Raw genomic sequence first — 19,445 nt, 5'->3', positions numbered from 1 at the left:
TTTTTTTTTTTGTTTATGTTTTTTTCAATTCGGGCTTTTTACATTTAAAAAAAAAAATTGCACAGGTGATCAAATGTCACCAAAAGAAAGCTTTATTTGGGGGAAAAATTATACAAATTTCATTTGGGTACAGTGTTGTATGACCGCGCAATTGTCATTCAAAGTGCATCAGCGCTGAAAGCTGAAAATTGGTCTGGATAGGAGGGGGGTTCAAGTGCCCAGTAAGCAAGTGGTTAATAAGGAGATAAGCATTATATTTTTCAACAAGAATGTATACTGGTCTGTAAATTATGAAATTCTATAATAAAAGACAGATAAATGAAAAAAAAAAAAAAAAGAAAATGCAATAGGCTGCGCACACCAATGAGCTATTGCTAGCGCGCATGTAAAAAGGAAGCGGCTGCAAAGAGGCTGCAGGTGATTAACAGCACTGAGATGCAACAAAGGATGAAAAAAAAAAGGTGAAATCGATATTTTATTTACAAAATGTAATGTGTTTATGATATACACTGCACAGAGCACACTAACTGTCATTCACTTTAGACTGACATCTACTAATGCGGAATCTAATTGTGTGTCTGTGCCCGTCCCTTTACACATGACCAATAACAGCATTGCCTAAAAATAGAAAGAAAATAGGAATAGAGGCAGCAGAGGCCCGTAGCATCATGAAAGACGAGCTCTTCCCCCATCCTGGTTCGGATCTGCTCAGCCATGATTTGCTGAACATCAGGATCAGCCATACGGGGCAGACTGTGTGCTGATCCGTGTATCAGTCCTGCAGGGATGTACAGTCAGGGATGTGCTTGGAGATTCAAGAAGGTCTATGCAGCCTTCCGCCTGTCATTGATTTGAAGTGGCCGCCTGTATGCGGCTGCAGGGCTGCTGTTAGAAATCATGTGGGGCCCCATAATGCCTACATGACAGGGTCCCCCCCCCCCCAGATAATATAAAAATAATTTTTTGCTACAAATACAATAAAATCATTATTATATGACATATTTACCACCCCCCTTTCCCCTCTCTTCATCCTGAAACATCCGCTTGTGTACCTGCAGCAGCTGCCGCTGAGAGAGGAGAGGGGAGAAGCCGGAAACGCTGCAGGGAAAAGGGGCACACATGGGGGGGGGGGCTGGAAAACAGGGGGATAGGTATGCAGATGCTAAAACTGATCCCTCTGCAGCACTGCTGGAGGCATAGCTCCCAACTGTCCCTGATTTTGAGGGACTGTCCCTGATTTGGAGCAATGTCCCTCTGTCCCTCATTCCTCCTCATTTGTCCCTCATTTGGTCTGATCTATATAGTTGTATATAAAATGCACTTTTTATCTTTCAAAAAGTGTTTCCCAGTGCTAAACCTTTCATCAAATTTCTAAATGACTGTATTTGCAAATCTTTAAAGCCAATATAAAGGAATAGTAGTCCTAAAAAAAAAAAAGCTCTTGTGGATTTGATTAACCTTTTTTTTTGGTTAATTCTCCTTCAAGGGGGTGTGGCAGGGGGCGTGTCCTATTCCTACATACGTTTGCTAGTACCCTGTTTCCCCGAAAATAAGACCTAGCGTGATTGTCGGTGATGGCTGCAATATAAGCCCTACCCCGCAAATAAGCCCTACCCTGTTTCCCCGATAATAAGCCCTACCCTGAAAATAAGACTTTTAACTAGGGCTTATTTGGGGGGTAGGGCTAATATTGCAGCCATCACCGACAATCACGCTAGGTCTTATTTTGGGGGGAAACAGGGTAGGTGTTCCTCATTCCCATCTCAAAATGTTGGGAGGTATGCTGGAGGGAGGGAGGGGAGGAGAAGCTGGCAGCGCTGCAGGGCCAGACAGAAGAGGATCAGTGTCTGCAGTAAGGCAGTACAGCTGGCCCTCCTGCGCAGCAGGTGCCTGCCCCCCCCCCCCCTTTTGAACTGATGGGGCCAGTACAGGAGGGCTGGCTGTACTGCCTTATCAGCGGCCCTGTGCGGTTGCATGGAACCTTGCGGATGAAGCCTGCCCTTCACATGGATGTATGGATGGCTACACCCCTGTGAATGAGTCCTAAAGATAATAATCCTGGTAGAGGGAGAGAAGACTATACAAGGAATCTGCTGCACCACATCTTTATATGAATGGGTAGAAGTTACATTCGGATTGTTTTTACTGTAGAGATGAAGACATCTCAGCACTCGCCCAAATGGTTTCTTTTTAATTGAGAGTTGGGAACATTTCCCAACATAAAGCCTCCCTCATTGTTCCTTAGTGTTCCAGATTGTTCCAGATACTCGTAAAATTGATGAATGGGAAATGTCTTCAACATGACAGAAGTCTAGTTGACTGTGCTTAATGGCCCATACACACAATCCGAAAATCAGACGACAGATCGTGCGTTTTTTTTTGCATGCTAGTCGCATATCGAAAATGGAGAGGTTACTAAAGTTACGAAAATTCTCGTATGACAGAATAAAAAATTGTAATGTGTTGAAGTGTATTTGTATTGTATTTTCGGGTGACAACTATACTAATTAACCACTTAAGGACTGAAAGATTTTCCCTCTTAATGACCAGGCCATTTTTTTTTTTTTTGCGATACGGCACTGTGTGGCTTTAACTGACAATTGTGTGACGCTGTACCCAATCAAAATTGCTGTCCGTTTTTCCTCCACAAATAGAGCTTTCTTATGGTGGTATTTGATCACCTCTGTGTTTTTTTTTTTTTGCTTCTATAAACAAAAAACAATTTTGTAAAAAAAAAAAAAAAAAGTAATAATATTTTTAACTTTTTTCTATAATAATGTAGCGGATGACATTTTGGACAAAGTGTCATTCATGTGTAAAGTTAGTTTTTGCCTCAGAACAGTAGTGGGGTTCTGAGGGTTAATTATGGAGGTTAACTTTGACATCAGTCTGGCCGGGCTGTGTTAGAAGTTCTGCCTGGTCATGTGTACAGTGAGGTGCACATGACAGGCCAGAACCAGGCCTGGTTGGACGTTTTGGGTATCAGCTTCCTCGGAACCAATCAGTGGGTGTGCCGGGCCCCGCTGAGGAGTCTGGGAAGGGGTACTTAAGATGTTGGGGTCACGTGTTACGGGTGGTTCGTTCGTGAGGTCCTATCGGTATGCTCCTGATTCTGGACTGGGGTAGACCCGCAAGGGGTCCCGGTCGCGTTCGCCGCAACATGCTTCGGTTGGTTACCCCCAATAGACCTACCTGGTCTGGGAAAAGGATCCGTCTGTTCCCGAGTCTCGGAACCGGCTGGTCTGAGGCACAGTAACTGAGGGAGGATTCAAGGTGTCCGGGCGTGCTCTCGGCTTGGAGGGGCACCACAGGTCGTGAAAGTGACCGGGGAGGACTCTTCGGAGGAGGGCCGACAAGCTGGCATCCCAAGAAGTGCCTGGTTACTGAGTTGGAAAGGACATTGACGAATCCACACTTTTTCCAGTACTGTCAAGGAGGCAGAGAACGTTCCAGGTACTGAGGAAAAAGGTTCCTGTTCACTTTCAGTTACAACTTGTTCAAGGTCAGAGATTTTACAAGTTCTGAGTCAAAATGCTGACTGCCATAATCTCTGGCTAGAGATTTGTTCAGCCTTGAAGTGCCCAGCTGCGAGTGGCTACTCTCTGGGTGGTACTAGAGACTTGTTATTCCTGTACTTCAAGGTGCCTGAGTTTCTTCACCCTTGCCCTCTGTTCCCATACGAGACTTATACATACATACATACACACATATATACATATATTATATATATATATATATATATATATATATACATACATATATACATACACACACACACACACACACACACACACACACACACACACACACATTTATTATGTAAAAAAAACAAAAAACAAACCCAATAAGAGTATATTGATTGGTTGGCGCAGAAGTTATGGCATCTACAAAATAGGGTATAGATTTATGGCATTTTTTTTTATTTTTTATTTTATTTTATTTTTTACTAATAATGGCAGCGATTTGTAGCAGGACTCTGACATTGTCAGAACAGACACTATTGACACTTTTTTGGGACCACTGACATTCATACAGCTATCAGTGCTATAAAAATGCACTGATTACTGTATAAATGACACTGGCAGGGAAGGGGTTAACACCAGGGGGTGATCAAGGGGTTAAATGTGTTCCCCAATCCACTGCACATCTTGGGAAGATGCCATCTAGACCTAATTGGGTTATGCATTTCAGAGGTGTTACCCTCTTTATCATTCATCCCATTCATTCCTACATACAAAAGCTGCCTTCATTATCTTCCACTCAGAATAAAACCATTTTAGAAAGGCCCCTTTCACACCAGCCTTCACAATGCAGGTCTATGGGCAGGTGGATGTAAACACACTTGTGTCCGTTTACATCTGCCTACCTCAAAGTCTTTCCAGGTCCAGAAAAGGGTTGTGTACCTTTCTGTTTTTTCCAGACCTAAACATGACAGTTCGGAGGTAGCCTGATATATACGAACACAAGTCTGTTGCAGCTCTTAGACATAACATGGGTCCACCACAATCTGCTGTCTAAATGTGAACAAAAAACTGTACAGTGACAAATGACTGAAAAGTGATACACTACATTACCATAAGTATTGGGACACGTGCCTTTACATGCACATGAACTTTAATGGCATCCCAGTCTTAGTCCGTAGGGTTCAATATTGAGTTGGCCCACCCTTTGCAGCTATAACAGCTTCCACTTTTCTGGGAAGGCCGTCCACAAGGTTTAGGAGTGTGTCTATGGGAATGTTTGACCATTCTTCCAGAAGAACATTTGTGAGGTCAGGCACTCGTGTGGACAAGGAGGCCTGGCTCACAGTCTATGCTCTAATTAATCCCAAAGGTGTTCTGTCTGGTTGAAGTTAGGCCAGTCAAGTTCCTCCACCCCAAACTCGCTCATCCATGTCTTTACGGACCTTGCTTTGTGCACTGGTGCACAGTCATGTTGGAACAGGAAGGGGCCATCCCCAAATTGTTCCCACAAAGTTGGGCGCATGAAATTGTCCAAAATGTCTTGGTATGCCAACGCCTTAGGGGTTCCCTTTGCTGGAACTAAGGGGCCAAGCCCAACCTCCACCAAATAATTTGGACCAGCACACTAAGCAAGGTCAATAAGATATGGATGAGCGAGTTTGGGGTGGAGGAACTTGACTGACCTGCACCCCAACCAGATAGAACACCTTTGGGATAAATTAGAGTGAAGACTGTGAGCCAGGCCTTCTCGTCCACATCAGTGCCTAACCTCACAAATGCACTTCTGGAAGAACGGTCAAACATTTCTAAAGACACACTCATAAACCTTGTGGACGGCCTTCCCAGAAGAGTCGAAGCTGTTATAGCTGCAAAGGGTGGGCCAACTCATTATTGAACCCTACGGAAGAAGACTGGGATGCCATTAATATTCATGTGCGTGTAAAGGCAGGTGTCCCAATACTTTTGGTAATATAGTGTATCAGTCCTGTTCTGCTCTGATTTAGCTTTGGATCTGCTCACATATCCCCTGCTGAACAGAGTGGAGCTTACCCCTGTGAAAGGACCCTAAGGCCCCTTTCACACGGGCCGGATTCAGTTTCTCAGAAGGGATCTGTCCACTTATCCACTGCTGAGCTAAGCAGAATGGGTGGATTACAGGTCTGTGTCCGCTCTGCTTGTGCAGATGGGACACAGACCACGCTACTCTATGGGCAGTTGGATGTAAACTGCCCTCTAATCAGATCCAGGCGGAGGGTAAGAAATCCCCTTTTGTTTGTTTTAGCCAGATGGGATTGGGAGTAGTCGGGTGTAAATGGACAAAAGTCCGGTTACATCTACTGCTCCATAGAGGAGGGTCAGACACGGGGCAAGATGGTCAGCAACAACAAATAATTACCATAAAGTACTGAAAATCGATGACTTTGCATAGCAACGCCCTTCTCAGCTTCAGAAACCGAAACACAATTGCTACCATGTTACAGGATATGTACAGAACTAAATCAAGTTTCCTTTAGAATCATCTATAAAGGTTTTATTTCTATCAGAATTTTTTTCATAATAATGGTAGGAAATCTGTGTTGAACCCCCCCCCCCCCCATGAAATATTAATTTAGCAATTTTTGCAAATATCAATTCTGTTTTTAAACAAAGGAAATTGGATGTGGAATAAAATCTGCATTGTCAGTTTCATGATTTGATAAAAACTGTGACTTCATTACTTTTATGTCATAAAATACCAAAAAGTATGCAGTATCGTGCTATATAACAAATCCCCTGAGGAAGCCCAAGGTGGTGAAACATGTCGGGATAACGTTATACCTTTTCATGGTAAGATACCTCCCTCTATACGCCTTATTGTCTATAATAAGCTATATTGTTTTATATGTTTTCTAATAACAATTATCTCTGTGATTTTATCATGTATGCCTTAATAAAAGATTTTTTTTTACTTTTAAAGTTATATAATTGTTTTCACTATATTAGCACCTAAAAATTCTCGCCCCAAAAAAATGTCTTCCCTGTTTACATTGTCTACCCAGGGATAAGGGAGCTTGCTTTGAATTTGTCACCAGCCCATATCGCCACCCTTGTCCTATGCAGTTCTATGTTATGAGCAATACAAACAGCACAAAAAAATCTTTGGAAAAAAAAAAAAAAGAGAAAAAACAAACAAACATTCAACAAGATTTTTTTCAAAACATTGGAACAAAGTGCACTAGTTTCCTTGTGTAACAAATCAGATTGCCATGAGAAACTGGATGAGAAAATAGATTCCTATGGCGGGGGTGGGAGTGGGTGGTACTTTTTGAAGCACCTGATTGGAGCCAAAGGCTCTAATAGTCTTCAAAATAGGGTGGGCTTGGGGCTCAGAGAGTGCTCCCTGATCCGACCCAATTGTGTGACTATAGCAAATTCATTCTCGCTATTTTCACACTAACCTTCCTCCCCACCAATCAGGAGGCAGGGAGTCAGACCTGTTTCCTGATTGGCCAAAGCGCCAGGCCACCCTATTGGAGAGCCGCACGCGGGGGGGTTGGGGGTGCTGTCAGAGACGCGAGCGCCACAAGGGGGGGTGGGATCGGTGGGCACAAGTGGCTGCATATACTGGGCACAAGTGGCAGCATTTGATAGCCCCAAGTGGCTGCGTATGAGGCTGCAATTAATGGGCACGGTGAGGCTGCAATTGATGGGGGGGGGGGTTTCAGTATTTTTCAGTTTGTTTGCGCCCCCCCCAAAAATGTTGAGCACCAACTGCCACTGGTGTGAACCAGGCCTTAGTTCTAATGAGTGTCCAGAACCAACCCAAGCATTTAGCCCGGGGTTCACACTGCCCGCAACTTCAAAGTCGAACCCCAGCGCGACTTCACCACAACTTGCAGGCAACTTCTTTACCAGAAGTCAGTGCAAGTCGTACCAAAGTCAGACCAAAAATCATGCAGGAACCTTTTTCTAAGTCAGAACGACTCAGGAGAAATTAGCCTCATGCACACCTTGTGAGCAAAGAGCCCTGTACTAATCAATGGCTGGCACTGCAGTTGATCTCATGTGATGTGATTGTGTCATTTTCCCTGAAGAAGTCACGTGACGGTGACGAATGCGCAAGGAAGGAAGTGAGAGAGACACTAGGAAGGACATTGGAACGCACCGTTCGTTACTCTGCTTGTTGCTCTATTACTGCAGTTTTTATTCACTCAGAATGTGAGTACCCTGTCACTATACTTAAATAAAATTCAATTGGTTGAAACTACTACACTATGGGACATTATCTCTTTATCTTGTGAGGCATACCTATCCCAGGAACAGGAGCCAGTTATCCACCTATACTACTAAGGCTGTAACCTCACAGCCCTGAGGTAAGGGCACATCTATCCACGTATTGGATAAATAGGAGGATTAAGTCACTGCACATGTATGCCTGCATGGATCACTGAAGTTCAAAGCTAGTGCTTCCCCTTAGAACACAGCACGTCCACAGGACTGAATATCCCAGACTGATTACCAGCACCTTATTTTTATGTGTTTATCATTTCACCTGTGTTGTAACGTTTTTTTTGCTGCTAGCACTATTTGCACTTTATAAACACCGCATGGAACATGCATTTTGTTATATTGGATTGATTGATATCTGTGTTTTTTCCACTTGGCATGTCACATGGGATTGTGCTTATGTGATTATTCTCACTGTACACTTTTAGTCATATATTTTGGACTATCACCTTAAGTTATATATTTATTTATTGTCAGCATATTTTATTGCAGTTTTGCACAGCACCCACGATTTGTATGTCTATTGTTTCAGGCATTCATTCATTACTGTGAGTTTTTATTTGTATGGCACTCTATCAGAATCTATATTTGATTGCCACTCTCTAACATTTATTTTAGTTTAGCACGTACCGAACAAGGATTTGTGCACACCCAGACACATATAATTTTACACTAGCACTTTTTGACCTTTACCCTTTTATCCTTTACCTGCATACTCATCTGTTCCCCTTCCCCCTCCCTGCCCTTTCTTCCCCTTCCCCTTTTTCTTTTCTCCTTCCCTCTCTTTCTCCCCCCTCCCTCTCCCCTCCTTTCTTGTATTCCCCCATTTGCGCAACACTAAAACCACTTAATCGATATTGCTCAGGGAGTAGGTGAAGCTCCCCTCAGTGTTTGCAGCATCCCTCTATTCCCCCTGTCAAGGTGGTTGGCGCAGAGGTACTTTATACACTGATCTCATGTGATTGCTCATCTGAGTGGTTACATACAATTAGGGGCTCTGACCGGTCCTGGACACAGACACTGTGGGTCCAGGGCTGATGCTTATGGCCGCAGTTAAGCATCCAGTTTATATGTGGCCATAGCAGAGAGGGCTGCTGAGTCCATATGTGATGTTTAGATGGATCTGCAGGCAGCAGTCTATTCACCCATCTGAATGAGGCCTTATAACTACACGACTAAAGCCCCATACACACTATCAGATTTTCGTCTTCAGATTTACCAAAACCATATAATATGAGGTCAAACCTTAGGAGTTTCAATTTGTATGCAATCAGGCAGGCCCTTCTACTACATGGTTTTGGTAAATCTGAAGACAAAAATCAGCAGAAAATCTGATAGTGTGTATGGGGCTTAAGACTGGCCATACATTATACAATTTTCTTCTACTGCTTTCCTTTAGATTCACCAAAACCATATAATATGAGGTCACACCTAAACACTTTGAATTTTGTGTGCAATCAGGCAGGCCCTTCCACTATGTAGTTGAAGGTAGATCTAAAGGAAATTGAACAAGAAAATTTTATAATGTATGGCCACCTTAACTGAATCACCAATGACTGTATCAAGGAAGAGCAACATGCCCAAGACCATGATGGACAGTGTGAAAATGTATGAACCCCTTCTGTTATGATTTCTCTAGATGAGAGTCATGCTGCTTCACAATTCATATTTGCTTTCACTCTGGGCCAGTTTCCACAGAATAATCTTATTTATCTATACGTTTCTTACCAACAATCTGTATTGCCATATAGCAGTGATGGAGAACCTTGGCACCCCAGATGTTTTGGAACTACATTTCCCATGATGCCCACCTACAGCGGGTGGTGTCTATATTGTGTCAATCTCGCCGCTGTTAGCGGCGAGATTGACACCTGCGAGCCCCATCGTGGGAGCCAGCGCCGACACATGTCGCTCCTCCTGCTCGCTGCCCCCAATACATTCCTATGGATGTGTGGCATCTCGTGGGCGAATGCTAGAAGCACAGCCCGCAGCGGTGATTTTCAGCGTGATTCCATCGCTGGAAACACAATATTGGTGGCACCTACTGTACACTGCAGAATGCATGAGCATCATGGCAAATGTAGTTCCAAAACATCTGGGGTGCCATCACTGCCCTATACCAACCAGGACCAAAATGTTATTTTCTGACTGTTATTTCCTGGTACAGGTTTGAATTTTCTGGGTAAATTTGGATTACACAATTGGACAACTACATTTGCACATGACGGGTTGGGAACTCACTGCAATTCTGGCTGTGCCCTCGGGTCAGTCATGGCAGACAGTAGCCCCTTGCCCCCAAACCACTCATAGCATGGTAAGATTCTCCTCTAAGTTTTAAATGAGCAACTCCAGCTAAAATATGCTCTTTTTTTTGTCATACCTTTTGTATAGTTTTGCACAAAGAAAATTTGAAAACTCACCCCTTTCTAACAAAGATCATAGAAAAACACGTGATTGCTCATGTAACATGATTATTGCTTTTAATTTAAAAAATAAAATAGTGCGCAATCAAAAGTCACCCATTTAACTGTATCCTAAGGCAACATAGTTCCTATGGAAATTTAGGAAACATACCATGTTCTCCAAACTCCCAGGTGCAAGCACAGGTTTGCTCATTAGTATCACAAGCAACGGTTCTAATTGCATCACCTGTTGTAAGCATTGCAGCTGAAAATCTCGGATTATTGGGACATGATCAGGTATGTAGCATCATCTTCAGAGCAAAGTTTATTGTTTCAAATGTTTGGTGACATTACATATAAAATTTCTCTGCAAGTTGTATATTCTTCTAAGAGCGACATCACATCTGTTTTACTATATATTTATTTTTGCTACACTTTGAGGTTGATTTACTAAAGGCAAATCAACTTTGCATTACAAGTGCATTTGGAAGTGCAGTCGTTGTAGATCTGAGGGGGACATGCAAGGAAAATAAAAAACAGCATTTTTGCTTGTAGATGATTGGATGATAAAATCAGCAGAGCTTCCCCCTCATTTCAGATCTTCCCCTCAGATCTACAGCGACTGCACTTCCAAGTGCACTTGTAGTGCAAAGTGGATTTACCCTTAGTAAATAACCCCCTTTGTGTTCTATGCTTAGGACTGGGTTCACATTGGTACGTCTTTGGGAGCACATGTCATATAAATCAATGAGTCCCTTTGAGATCCGTCTTAACTGGCCCGACACAACTTGGTCTGACTTTGAAAAAGTTTCCTGCACTTTTTTGGTTCTACTTCAGCCCCCCGAATATCATTAAAGCCCCATACACACTATAAGATTTCCTGCTGATTGTTTTTATTTTTTTTTCCCTTCAGATTTACCAAAACCATATAATATGAGGTCAAACCTTAGGAGTTTCAATATGTATGCAATTAGGCAGGTCCTTCACTACATGGTTTTGGTAAATCTGAAGACAAAAAGCCTGTGTTCACACTAGTACAATCTTAGAGATCACGTGATTCGCACCCGTGAGCCAATCACATGCGATCTTATGCAAGTTTAGCCATACAGTTGTAATACTATACATTGGATTTGCACAGAAAATAGTGCAGGCCAGGGACTTGTTTTTCCCCTGCATTAGAATCGGATCGCATGGGGTGTTCTCACTGATGCAATCCGATTCCTGTGCAAGTTCGCACTGTAATCTGTGAACAAAACTGGGGGTGTCATTAACTTTAAGATATTCAACTTTGTTAATGACACGTGCAGCAGTTTGCACAAGGCGGTGTGAACTGCCTGCGGGAGGGATGCGATGTGGGAACCAGCGCTGTAATCACGATGGTTCCCACATCTAGGGTTGCCACCTTTTCTTCAAGCCAAATTTTAGTGGCCTGGGACTCCTCTGTATGCCCCAAGGAGAGTAGTAATGCAGTGCACATACCGTGCCACAGCGAACAGTGGGTGTGGCCAAATTGCTCTTGTTGACATCATCGCCCTGCCTCCCAGACAGCCACCCTCAGCTCCCGAACAGCAACAGATTTGTGTGTGACTATATTGGTTACTTGGGGAGCCACAGTCCGGTCTGAATAATGTGTCCAGGATTCAGCCTGCCTGAAACCTGGACACATGATTCAAAACCCGGACTGTCCGGGTGAATCCCAGACAGGTGGCAACCCTACCTGCATCGCACATATGTGTAGTATGTAAGGGAGGATTTTTTTTTTTTTTTGCCATCTGTGTCCCGTTGGGGAGATTTACCTTCACTTCCTGTTCCATAGTCAAAACAGGAAATCCCTGCAAATTAGGGAATCCCTCAGGGTCACCAGAACTGTTAGATTTCCCCCTCTATTTAGAGTTGTCACCTTTTAAATTACACAGGTTCTGAGACTAATTTAATGCAGATAAGGCACCAAGTGAGTTTAATTACCACCTTAATCAGCCACAGAACCTGTGTAATTCATATGTGTTTGGGTTTAACAGGATGCGGTGGCAACCCTACCTCTATTAGTGCCGGTTCACACTAGCGTGATGCCAGACATCGCATGTAATTCGCAGCGCACGGCTGTTCACATTATATGCGATGTCTGTGCGGGTGCGATGTCAGCCATACAGATAGTATGGCTGATATCGCACCGCATTCGGTCCAAACACGCACAGGACCCTTTTTTCTGTTCGGACCAGAATCGGATCGCATGTGTGTTCACACATATGCGATCCGATTCATGTCCGAACTGTCAGTTCGCAGTGCAATATGCGAGCTGAAACGGGGGTGTCATTAACATATAATGTCACTCCCCATCAGATCGCATATGGCAGTGTGAACTGCCAGGCGTGCCTGGTGCGATGCGGGAGCACGCAGTTGATTCGCAGGGTTCTCGCATCGCACTAGTGTGAACCGGCACTTACTGTTCTGGGGACAACCCAAAATTTGGGATTTTCTTTTACTTTCAATGATAATGGTAAACAGGACAAATAGAGAGTGTGAGTCTCCCTAGCGGGGGCTTAGACATCAATAAAAGATCGACAGGTGTTCTAATCCCTCTACACTCCATCCAAGACTAAAAAATAAACATTTGCCTTTAGTTATACTTTAAACCAAAATGCATACTAAAACTCTGTAAAATGATTGTTAAAGATACGTGCTGAAATGTATTCTTTTTAAAGTGTACTGTGCTTGGCAGATAGCTGAAAGGGTATGTGGTATGATGGAACGTCTAAGTACATCCATGGATGTTCTTTAGTTGATAAGGCCGGGTTCACACAGATCCTGTGTGTTTGTGTTCACCGGTTCAGCTGTGAATTTTTCCCTGAATTTGCACTTGAATTGGACCCAAAACCGCACAGGACTCTTTTCAAATTTGCGCCAAAGCTGCCCTGGACATATATGAACCGACTCCATCAAAAGCTAAAAGATGTTATGCAAATTGGATGCTGTGTAAAACGCATCCAATTTGCATATATGTCAACCCAGCCTTAGGCCCTTTACTTTTAAGGTCACAATTACATTTTTTTCATTGCGGTAACTAAGGATAAACTCGGGCGTGTTTGCACACTCCACGTGCAGAGCCCGCCAGGAAGTTGGCGCAGCGCTGCGCTAATCACAGGCAGTGAGACATTGCCCGATCTCTACAGCCACGCATTGGGGCAATGTCTCACTGCCTGTGATTAGCACAGCGCTGCGCCAACTCCCTGGCGGGCTCTGCACTTGGACTGTGCAAACACGCCTGAGCTCATCCTTAGCAAAACATACATGTTACCGCTATGTGTTACTTTAAGAGCCCTTTCATGCTGTGCTGCCTAGGGTGTCAGCGGTAAAGCGGTGCTATTTTTAGCGTTATTTTAGCGGCTCTATTCGGCCGCTAGCGAGGTGGCTTTATCACCCTGCTAGTGGGCGAAAAGGGGTTAAATCCACCCACAAAACGCCACTGCATCTGCGCTTTGCCGGCGGTATAGCAGCGCTGCTCCATTGATTGGAGTGGGGAGTTCACCGCTCCAAAGAAGCTGCTGGCAGGACTTTTTCTGATGTCCTGCCAGCGCACCGCTCCATTGTGAAAGCCCTCGGCGGTTGGCAGGCGCTATTTTTAACGCTAGACGCCTGGCTGTCACCTGAACAGGTAAGTTAAAACTGAGTTGCACCCAAAAATTGAACTTCCGCTGATCCGGTTCCCCCCCCACCCCTTCGGTGTCACATTTGCCACCTTTCAGGGGGTAGGGGGAGCAGATACATGTCTAATACAGGTATTTGCTCCCACTTCCAGAGAAAGATTGCCGCAGATACTATGCCATGTCCGGCCCCTCCTCCGTCCCCCTGCTGTCTTCTGGTAGACACACAGGTCCCAGAAGACAGTGGGGACCAGTGAGAACGCGCAGAGCGACTCGCGCATGAGCAGTAGAGATGCAGGCTGTGAAGCCACAAGGCTACACTTCCTGATTCCCTTACTAGCAATGCCGGCGCCTCCACCTGGAGCCTAAGGATGGGTCAGCTTCGGGTGACGATATCACGGGCGTCCTGGACAGGTAAGTGTTCTTATTCTAAAAGTCAGCAACTGCTGTATTTGTAGCTGCTGTCATTTTTTTTTTCTTTTTGTGGGCGGAATTCCACTTTAATGACAAGATTGGATACCAAAGTATTAATGCAGAAAGTAAATACTTTAGTATTGCTCAATAGCATACCTCACCAACTTTTTGAGTTGGGAATGACGGACACCCCTATTATCAAAAAAGTATATAGACATGGGACACACCCCCTGCCATGCCCCCTTAAAGGAGAATTGTACAAAAAGAAATGATTGGTTAAACCCACGCGTGTCTCTTTTTTTATCACTAAAATTCCTTTATATTGGCATTTGGAATTTACAAATGAACCATTTTAGAAATTGGATGAAAGGATTAGGACTGTAAAACAATTTTTGGATAGATAAATAGTGAATTTTAAATACAGCTATATGGATCAGACCAAGATGAGGGACAAATGAGGTGGCAAGAGGGACTGTGGAACAATTGCGAGCTTTGCAATAGGACCTTTAAGTTTGGCTACGGTGGACAGGCCCTTAGAACAGTGTTTCTCAACTCCAGTCCTCAAGGCGCCCCAACAGGTCATGTTTTCAGGCTTCCCATTGTTTTGCAGAGGTTATTTAATCAGTTTCACGGCTTTAATAATCGCCACAGCTGTTTAATCTGAGGGAAATCCTGAAAACATGACCTGTTGGTGCGCCTTGAGGACTGGAGTTGAGAAACACTGCCCTAGAAAGATGGCGCATCCTCTTTGGATGCCTATGCTCTTTTACACATTTCCAAATCTGAAGCACGTCTGTGGCCACAGCCAACCAATCAGATCCCATCTTTGTTCCAGTATTTGTAGAAAAGACCCCCCGTGTTTTTTTTTTGTTTTGTTTTTTTTTGTCTATACTTTTGTTATAGATATTGACTGGCATAAAACTCTCCAAATATAAAAATATACATAGATTTTACATTGATTATTGATCCTTCACTCATCCAGTCATTAAACATTCTATGGAGCTCTATAATAAAATAAAGCCGGTGCCTAGCTATTTCTTCTATTACAACAACTGCTGATATGACTACAGCTAAATAATCATAACCCCCCTACAACAACTATTAAATCACTGCTACGTATAACTGCAATAAGAATAGAAGTAAAAATAATACAAAGCCACATCTTTTATAATTAATCAGACTCTAACGACTACTATTCTCCATGCATGCTGTGAGCATATCATTTTATATGAAGTCGCCTGTCAGGGATTGGTCGGTATATTATGATAATAATAAAAAAAAAGTCACATTGCCCTATATGTAGCAATTATGCAAAGTCGCCCATCATTTATAAAATGATAATAAATAATAATGGCAATATGACCTAATGGTAATAAGACATTGTCCATGATATAAAGTCACACGTGAGGGTCATTATTATACTAGCATGTGGTCATGTTACCTGTCACTGTCTTGTGGTATATAATAATAATTATTATTCACGCCAGTGGTCCCTAGCACATTAATAGCCCCCAAATAGTCACCTGGCATGACGTTGCCGTTGGCTCTCAGCACAAGTAGTCTTTGTTCTTTGTTCGGGGGTCCCGGGCTCTGGAATGACTCCTGACAAAGAGCCTTAGGGGAGCAGTGTGTGTGTGTGTGTGTGTGTGACAAGAATCAGGTGATCTCAGGGGAGGTCCCATCCCCCACCAATGACAGCCAAATTCGCTGAGTGGGCAAATTCTAACACAGGCAGACTCTAAAATTGCAATGCATGGCATTATTTCATTAGAAAGGGCCTCAGATGGCAAAATTAACAAGCTTGCATTCCACCATTGCATTATGATGCCCCCCCCCCCCCTTCAATGCCTAATGATACAGTGAGTTGACGATGGCTCTATGGTCACTTGACAATGTCACAATAGGCACGTGACTTAAAACGTGTTAATAGATTTGCTGTGTGCGGGAGGGGAGTAGTGATTATTTTGTATGAACAAAGACTTTATTCCTGCCTATTTCCTCTCTTCCCCCCCCCCCCTCCTCCTCCTCCTCATCCTTATCCTCCGCTACCCCCCCCCCCCTTTGTGTCTGATTCATTTCCTAAACACCTCCACGCGTGCGAGGAAGTGCCAATTATGGAGCTGCAGGGAGTAGTGGCTACAGGGCCCTAAGGCTCAATAGACCGGGCCCGAGCCATACCATCTCCCCCCGAAAAAAAGGCCTGGGGGCTCAACAGACCGGCCTGAGCCATACGATCGCCCTGCAAAGCCACGGGGCCCTCCGCGAGCTGTCAGTCTTCATGTGTGACCGAAGGTAGCTCTGCGGGCAAAGGCAGACTTCAATCCTTCTTGGGGTGAACTGCAGAGACGTCGATATAAATAGAAATGGCCACATCTGGCATTTTGTAACCGAAACATACAAAACCACTTGCTAATTGCTGCCCTGCTATGAAACATTTCAATGGGTGCAATTATGGCTCTGCTTGTGCCCGTTGCCATGGAAATGGCAAAAAAAAAAAAAAAATTCACCTCTTGGGTCCCGTTCTATTACAGGCTTATGCTAACGGCAGCAGAATATCTACAAGCTACAGCACAAGAGAGACTGACCGACATTATTGACATGATCCCCAAAATTCACAATATATATCTTAAAGACATCAGAAATTTGGCTTTGCTTTCCCAAAATCTCAACTGTTTTGTGGGGGCCTGCCCCTTTAAATAATGTTTCCTCTATTTATAGGTTGGAAATGTAATGCTATTTTTAGAACATGATTTAAAAAAATAAAAAAATAAAAAATAAAAAAAGGTATTTCTATTCTAATAAATAAACATGTCAATATTTGGAATAGGGACAATTTTTATTTTTCATTATTGAAATGATACCCACAATTCACAGTTATATCTTAAAGCCATCAGAAATTTGGCTTTGCTTTCCCAAAATCTCAACTGTTTTGCGGGGGTCTGCCCCTTTTAAATGATGTTTCCTCTATTTATAGGTTTAAATGTAATTCTATTTTTAGAACATGATTTAAAAAAATAAAAATGAAAAAAAGTATTTATATTCTAATAAATTAACATGCCAACATTTGGAATAGGGAATTTTTTTTTTTTTTTCATTATTGAAATGATCCCCAAAATTCACAAAGTTATATCTTAAAGAAATCAGAAATTAGGCTTTGCTTTCCCAAAATCTCAACTGTTTTGTGGGGGTCTGCCCCTTTAAATAATGTGTCCTCTATTTATAGGTCGGAAATGTAATGCTATTTTTTAGAACATGATTTAAAAAAAATAAAAAAAATAAAAATAAAGCAAGGTATTTCTATTCTAATAAATCAACATGTCAACATTTGGAATAGGGAAATCCCTGGAAATTGCTTTTAAGGAATGGCAGCTAAGACCCCATATTATTATTATTATTATTATACAGGATTTATATAGCACCAACAGTTTACGCAGTGCAAATTTTTGTCTTCGGATTTATCAAAACCATGTAGTGCAATGGCCTGCCTGATTGCATACAAATTGAAACTCTTAGCCCACGTACACACGGTCGGAGATTTTGCCAACCAAATCCGTCGGATTTAGTCCAACGGATTGTGCCCGAAACTGTTGCATACACACGGTCGGGCCAAGTTGGCGAAAAATCCGATCTTTCAGAACGTGATGACGTAATTTCGTTACGATGGGACTACATTCAGGCTAGTAGCCAATAGCTTTGATGTAGGAATTTGATCTGAGCACGTGTGGCACTTGGTCCGATCAAAATGCTCTACACATGATCGGATTAGGTCCGTCCGGCCCAGTTGGTCGGGAAATATTTCCAACATGTTGGAAAATTGGGTCGGACGGAGATTCGGATGGAATCAGTCCGATGCATACCACACACAGTCGGATTATCTGACGACACGGTCCGATAAGACTCATTCCGACAGATTCTCCGACCGTGTGTACAAGGGCTAAAAGTTTGACCTCATGTTATATGGTTTTGGTAAATCTGAAGACAATAATCTGCAGAAAATCTAATAGTGTGTATGGGGCCAAAAATCGGAAGGAAAAGAAAGCTGTCTTCTGATTTTCAGACCGTTAGTACGGTGCTTTTGACAGCCAATTTTTGCTTTTTTTTTTTTCTGCAAACAAAAGCTGGACTATACATTTTTTGCCGGCTGTGAACCGATCGTCCGATTTTCGTTTAGTTGGTCTTCATTCGAAAAAAATTGTAAGAGCAAGACTGCACATGCTCGGAAACGAAAGATTACATACAAAACTATTCAACGTGTTATGTCACTTCTGACGTTGTATTCTAGCGTAGGAAAATTTTCCTATTATGAGTAACCTCTTCACTTTCGACATGCCACAAAAAAAAAAAACGGACGTTCGGTCGTCCGAAAATCTAAACGTGTGTAGGAGGCTTTAGGCTGGATACACACTATATGATTTTCCTTAGATTTTTTTTTTCCTTTTAGATTTGCAAAAATATACACTATGAGATCAGATCTAAACACTTTCAAATTACGTGCAATCAGGTGGGCCCTTCTACTACGTAGTTGAAGGTAAATCTAAAGGAAATCTAACAACAAAAGTTGTATAGTGTGTATCCAGCTTAGGTACAGATAAGGACTCATTCACACGAGCATCTGCGTATTTTCAGAAGGTTTTTGCTGGCAGACGATCCTGCGCAAAATACGCAACTAAAGTACTTGTGTTTTTAGATGCGTACAATCATTTTTTTTGTTCAGATGTACGCACGTGTGCAGATCTGTGCGCCCCTGGATACAGCAGTGTCTTACTTTTTGTTGTGTGTGTGTGTGTGTGTGTGTGGCTAAATGCAGCTCACATTGACACATGAAGACGCAGTTGTGTGTATGGACTCATTGATTACTATAGTGCTGCGTTTAGACCCCTTTCACATTGAGACGCTTTTTGGGCGCTTTCACGCTAAAAAAAAAAAAAGCGACTTGATAGCTCACAAAAACCTATTTTCATTAAAATCAATGAATGCTTTCACAGTGGGGCAGAGCGCTGGCAGGGTGGTGAGAAAACACCCCCTCTCCACTGAAATGAATGGAAATCGCTTCAAAAGCACCTGAAAAGCTCTTTAAAAGCACCTGAAAAGTTCTTCATAAGCGCTCAGTGTTTTACTGGCCGTTTACAAGCACCTCAGTGTGAAAGGAGCCAGACACTGAGCACTTTTGAAGAGCTTTCCATTCATTTCAATGGAGAGGGGCATTTTCTCACCCCCCTGCCAGGGCACTGCCCCAGTGTGAAAGCATTCATTGATTT

The 19,445-nt window shown here is 43.0% G+C and overlaps 1 protein-coding gene across 3 annotated transcripts in view; it reads right to left on the bottom strand.

The window, feature by feature from the left end:
- PHACTR3 (phosphatase and actin regulator 3) overlaps window positions 1-19,445 on the bottom strand; it is a 225,049-nt gene that overhangs the window by 203,005 nt on the left and 2,599 nt on the right. The window contains exon 1 of one of the 3 annotated variants that reach the window (XM_077460256.1): window positions 15,711-15,846. The exons of the other annotated variants lie outside the window; for them this stretch is intronic. Within the exon in view, the coding sequence (XP_077316382.1) occupies window positions 15,711-15,717 (7 nt within the window). The 5' untranslated portion in view covers window positions 15,718-15,846. Of the gene's footprint in view, window positions 1-15,710; window positions 15,847-19,445 lie in introns of those variants that run through there. 3 annotated transcript variants of the gene reach the window in all.

This window comes from Lithobates pipiens, unplaced genomic scaffold, assembly GCF_037356315.1.
Source record: "Lithobates pipiens isolate NorthernLeopardFrog02 unplaced genomic scaffold, aLitPip1_a1.2 Scaffold_28, whole genome shotgun sequence".
NCBI lineage: Eukaryota > Metazoa > Chordata > Amphibia > Anura > Ranidae > Lithobates > Lithobates pipiens.
This window is presented reverse-complemented; position numbering and strand designations above follow the sequence as displayed.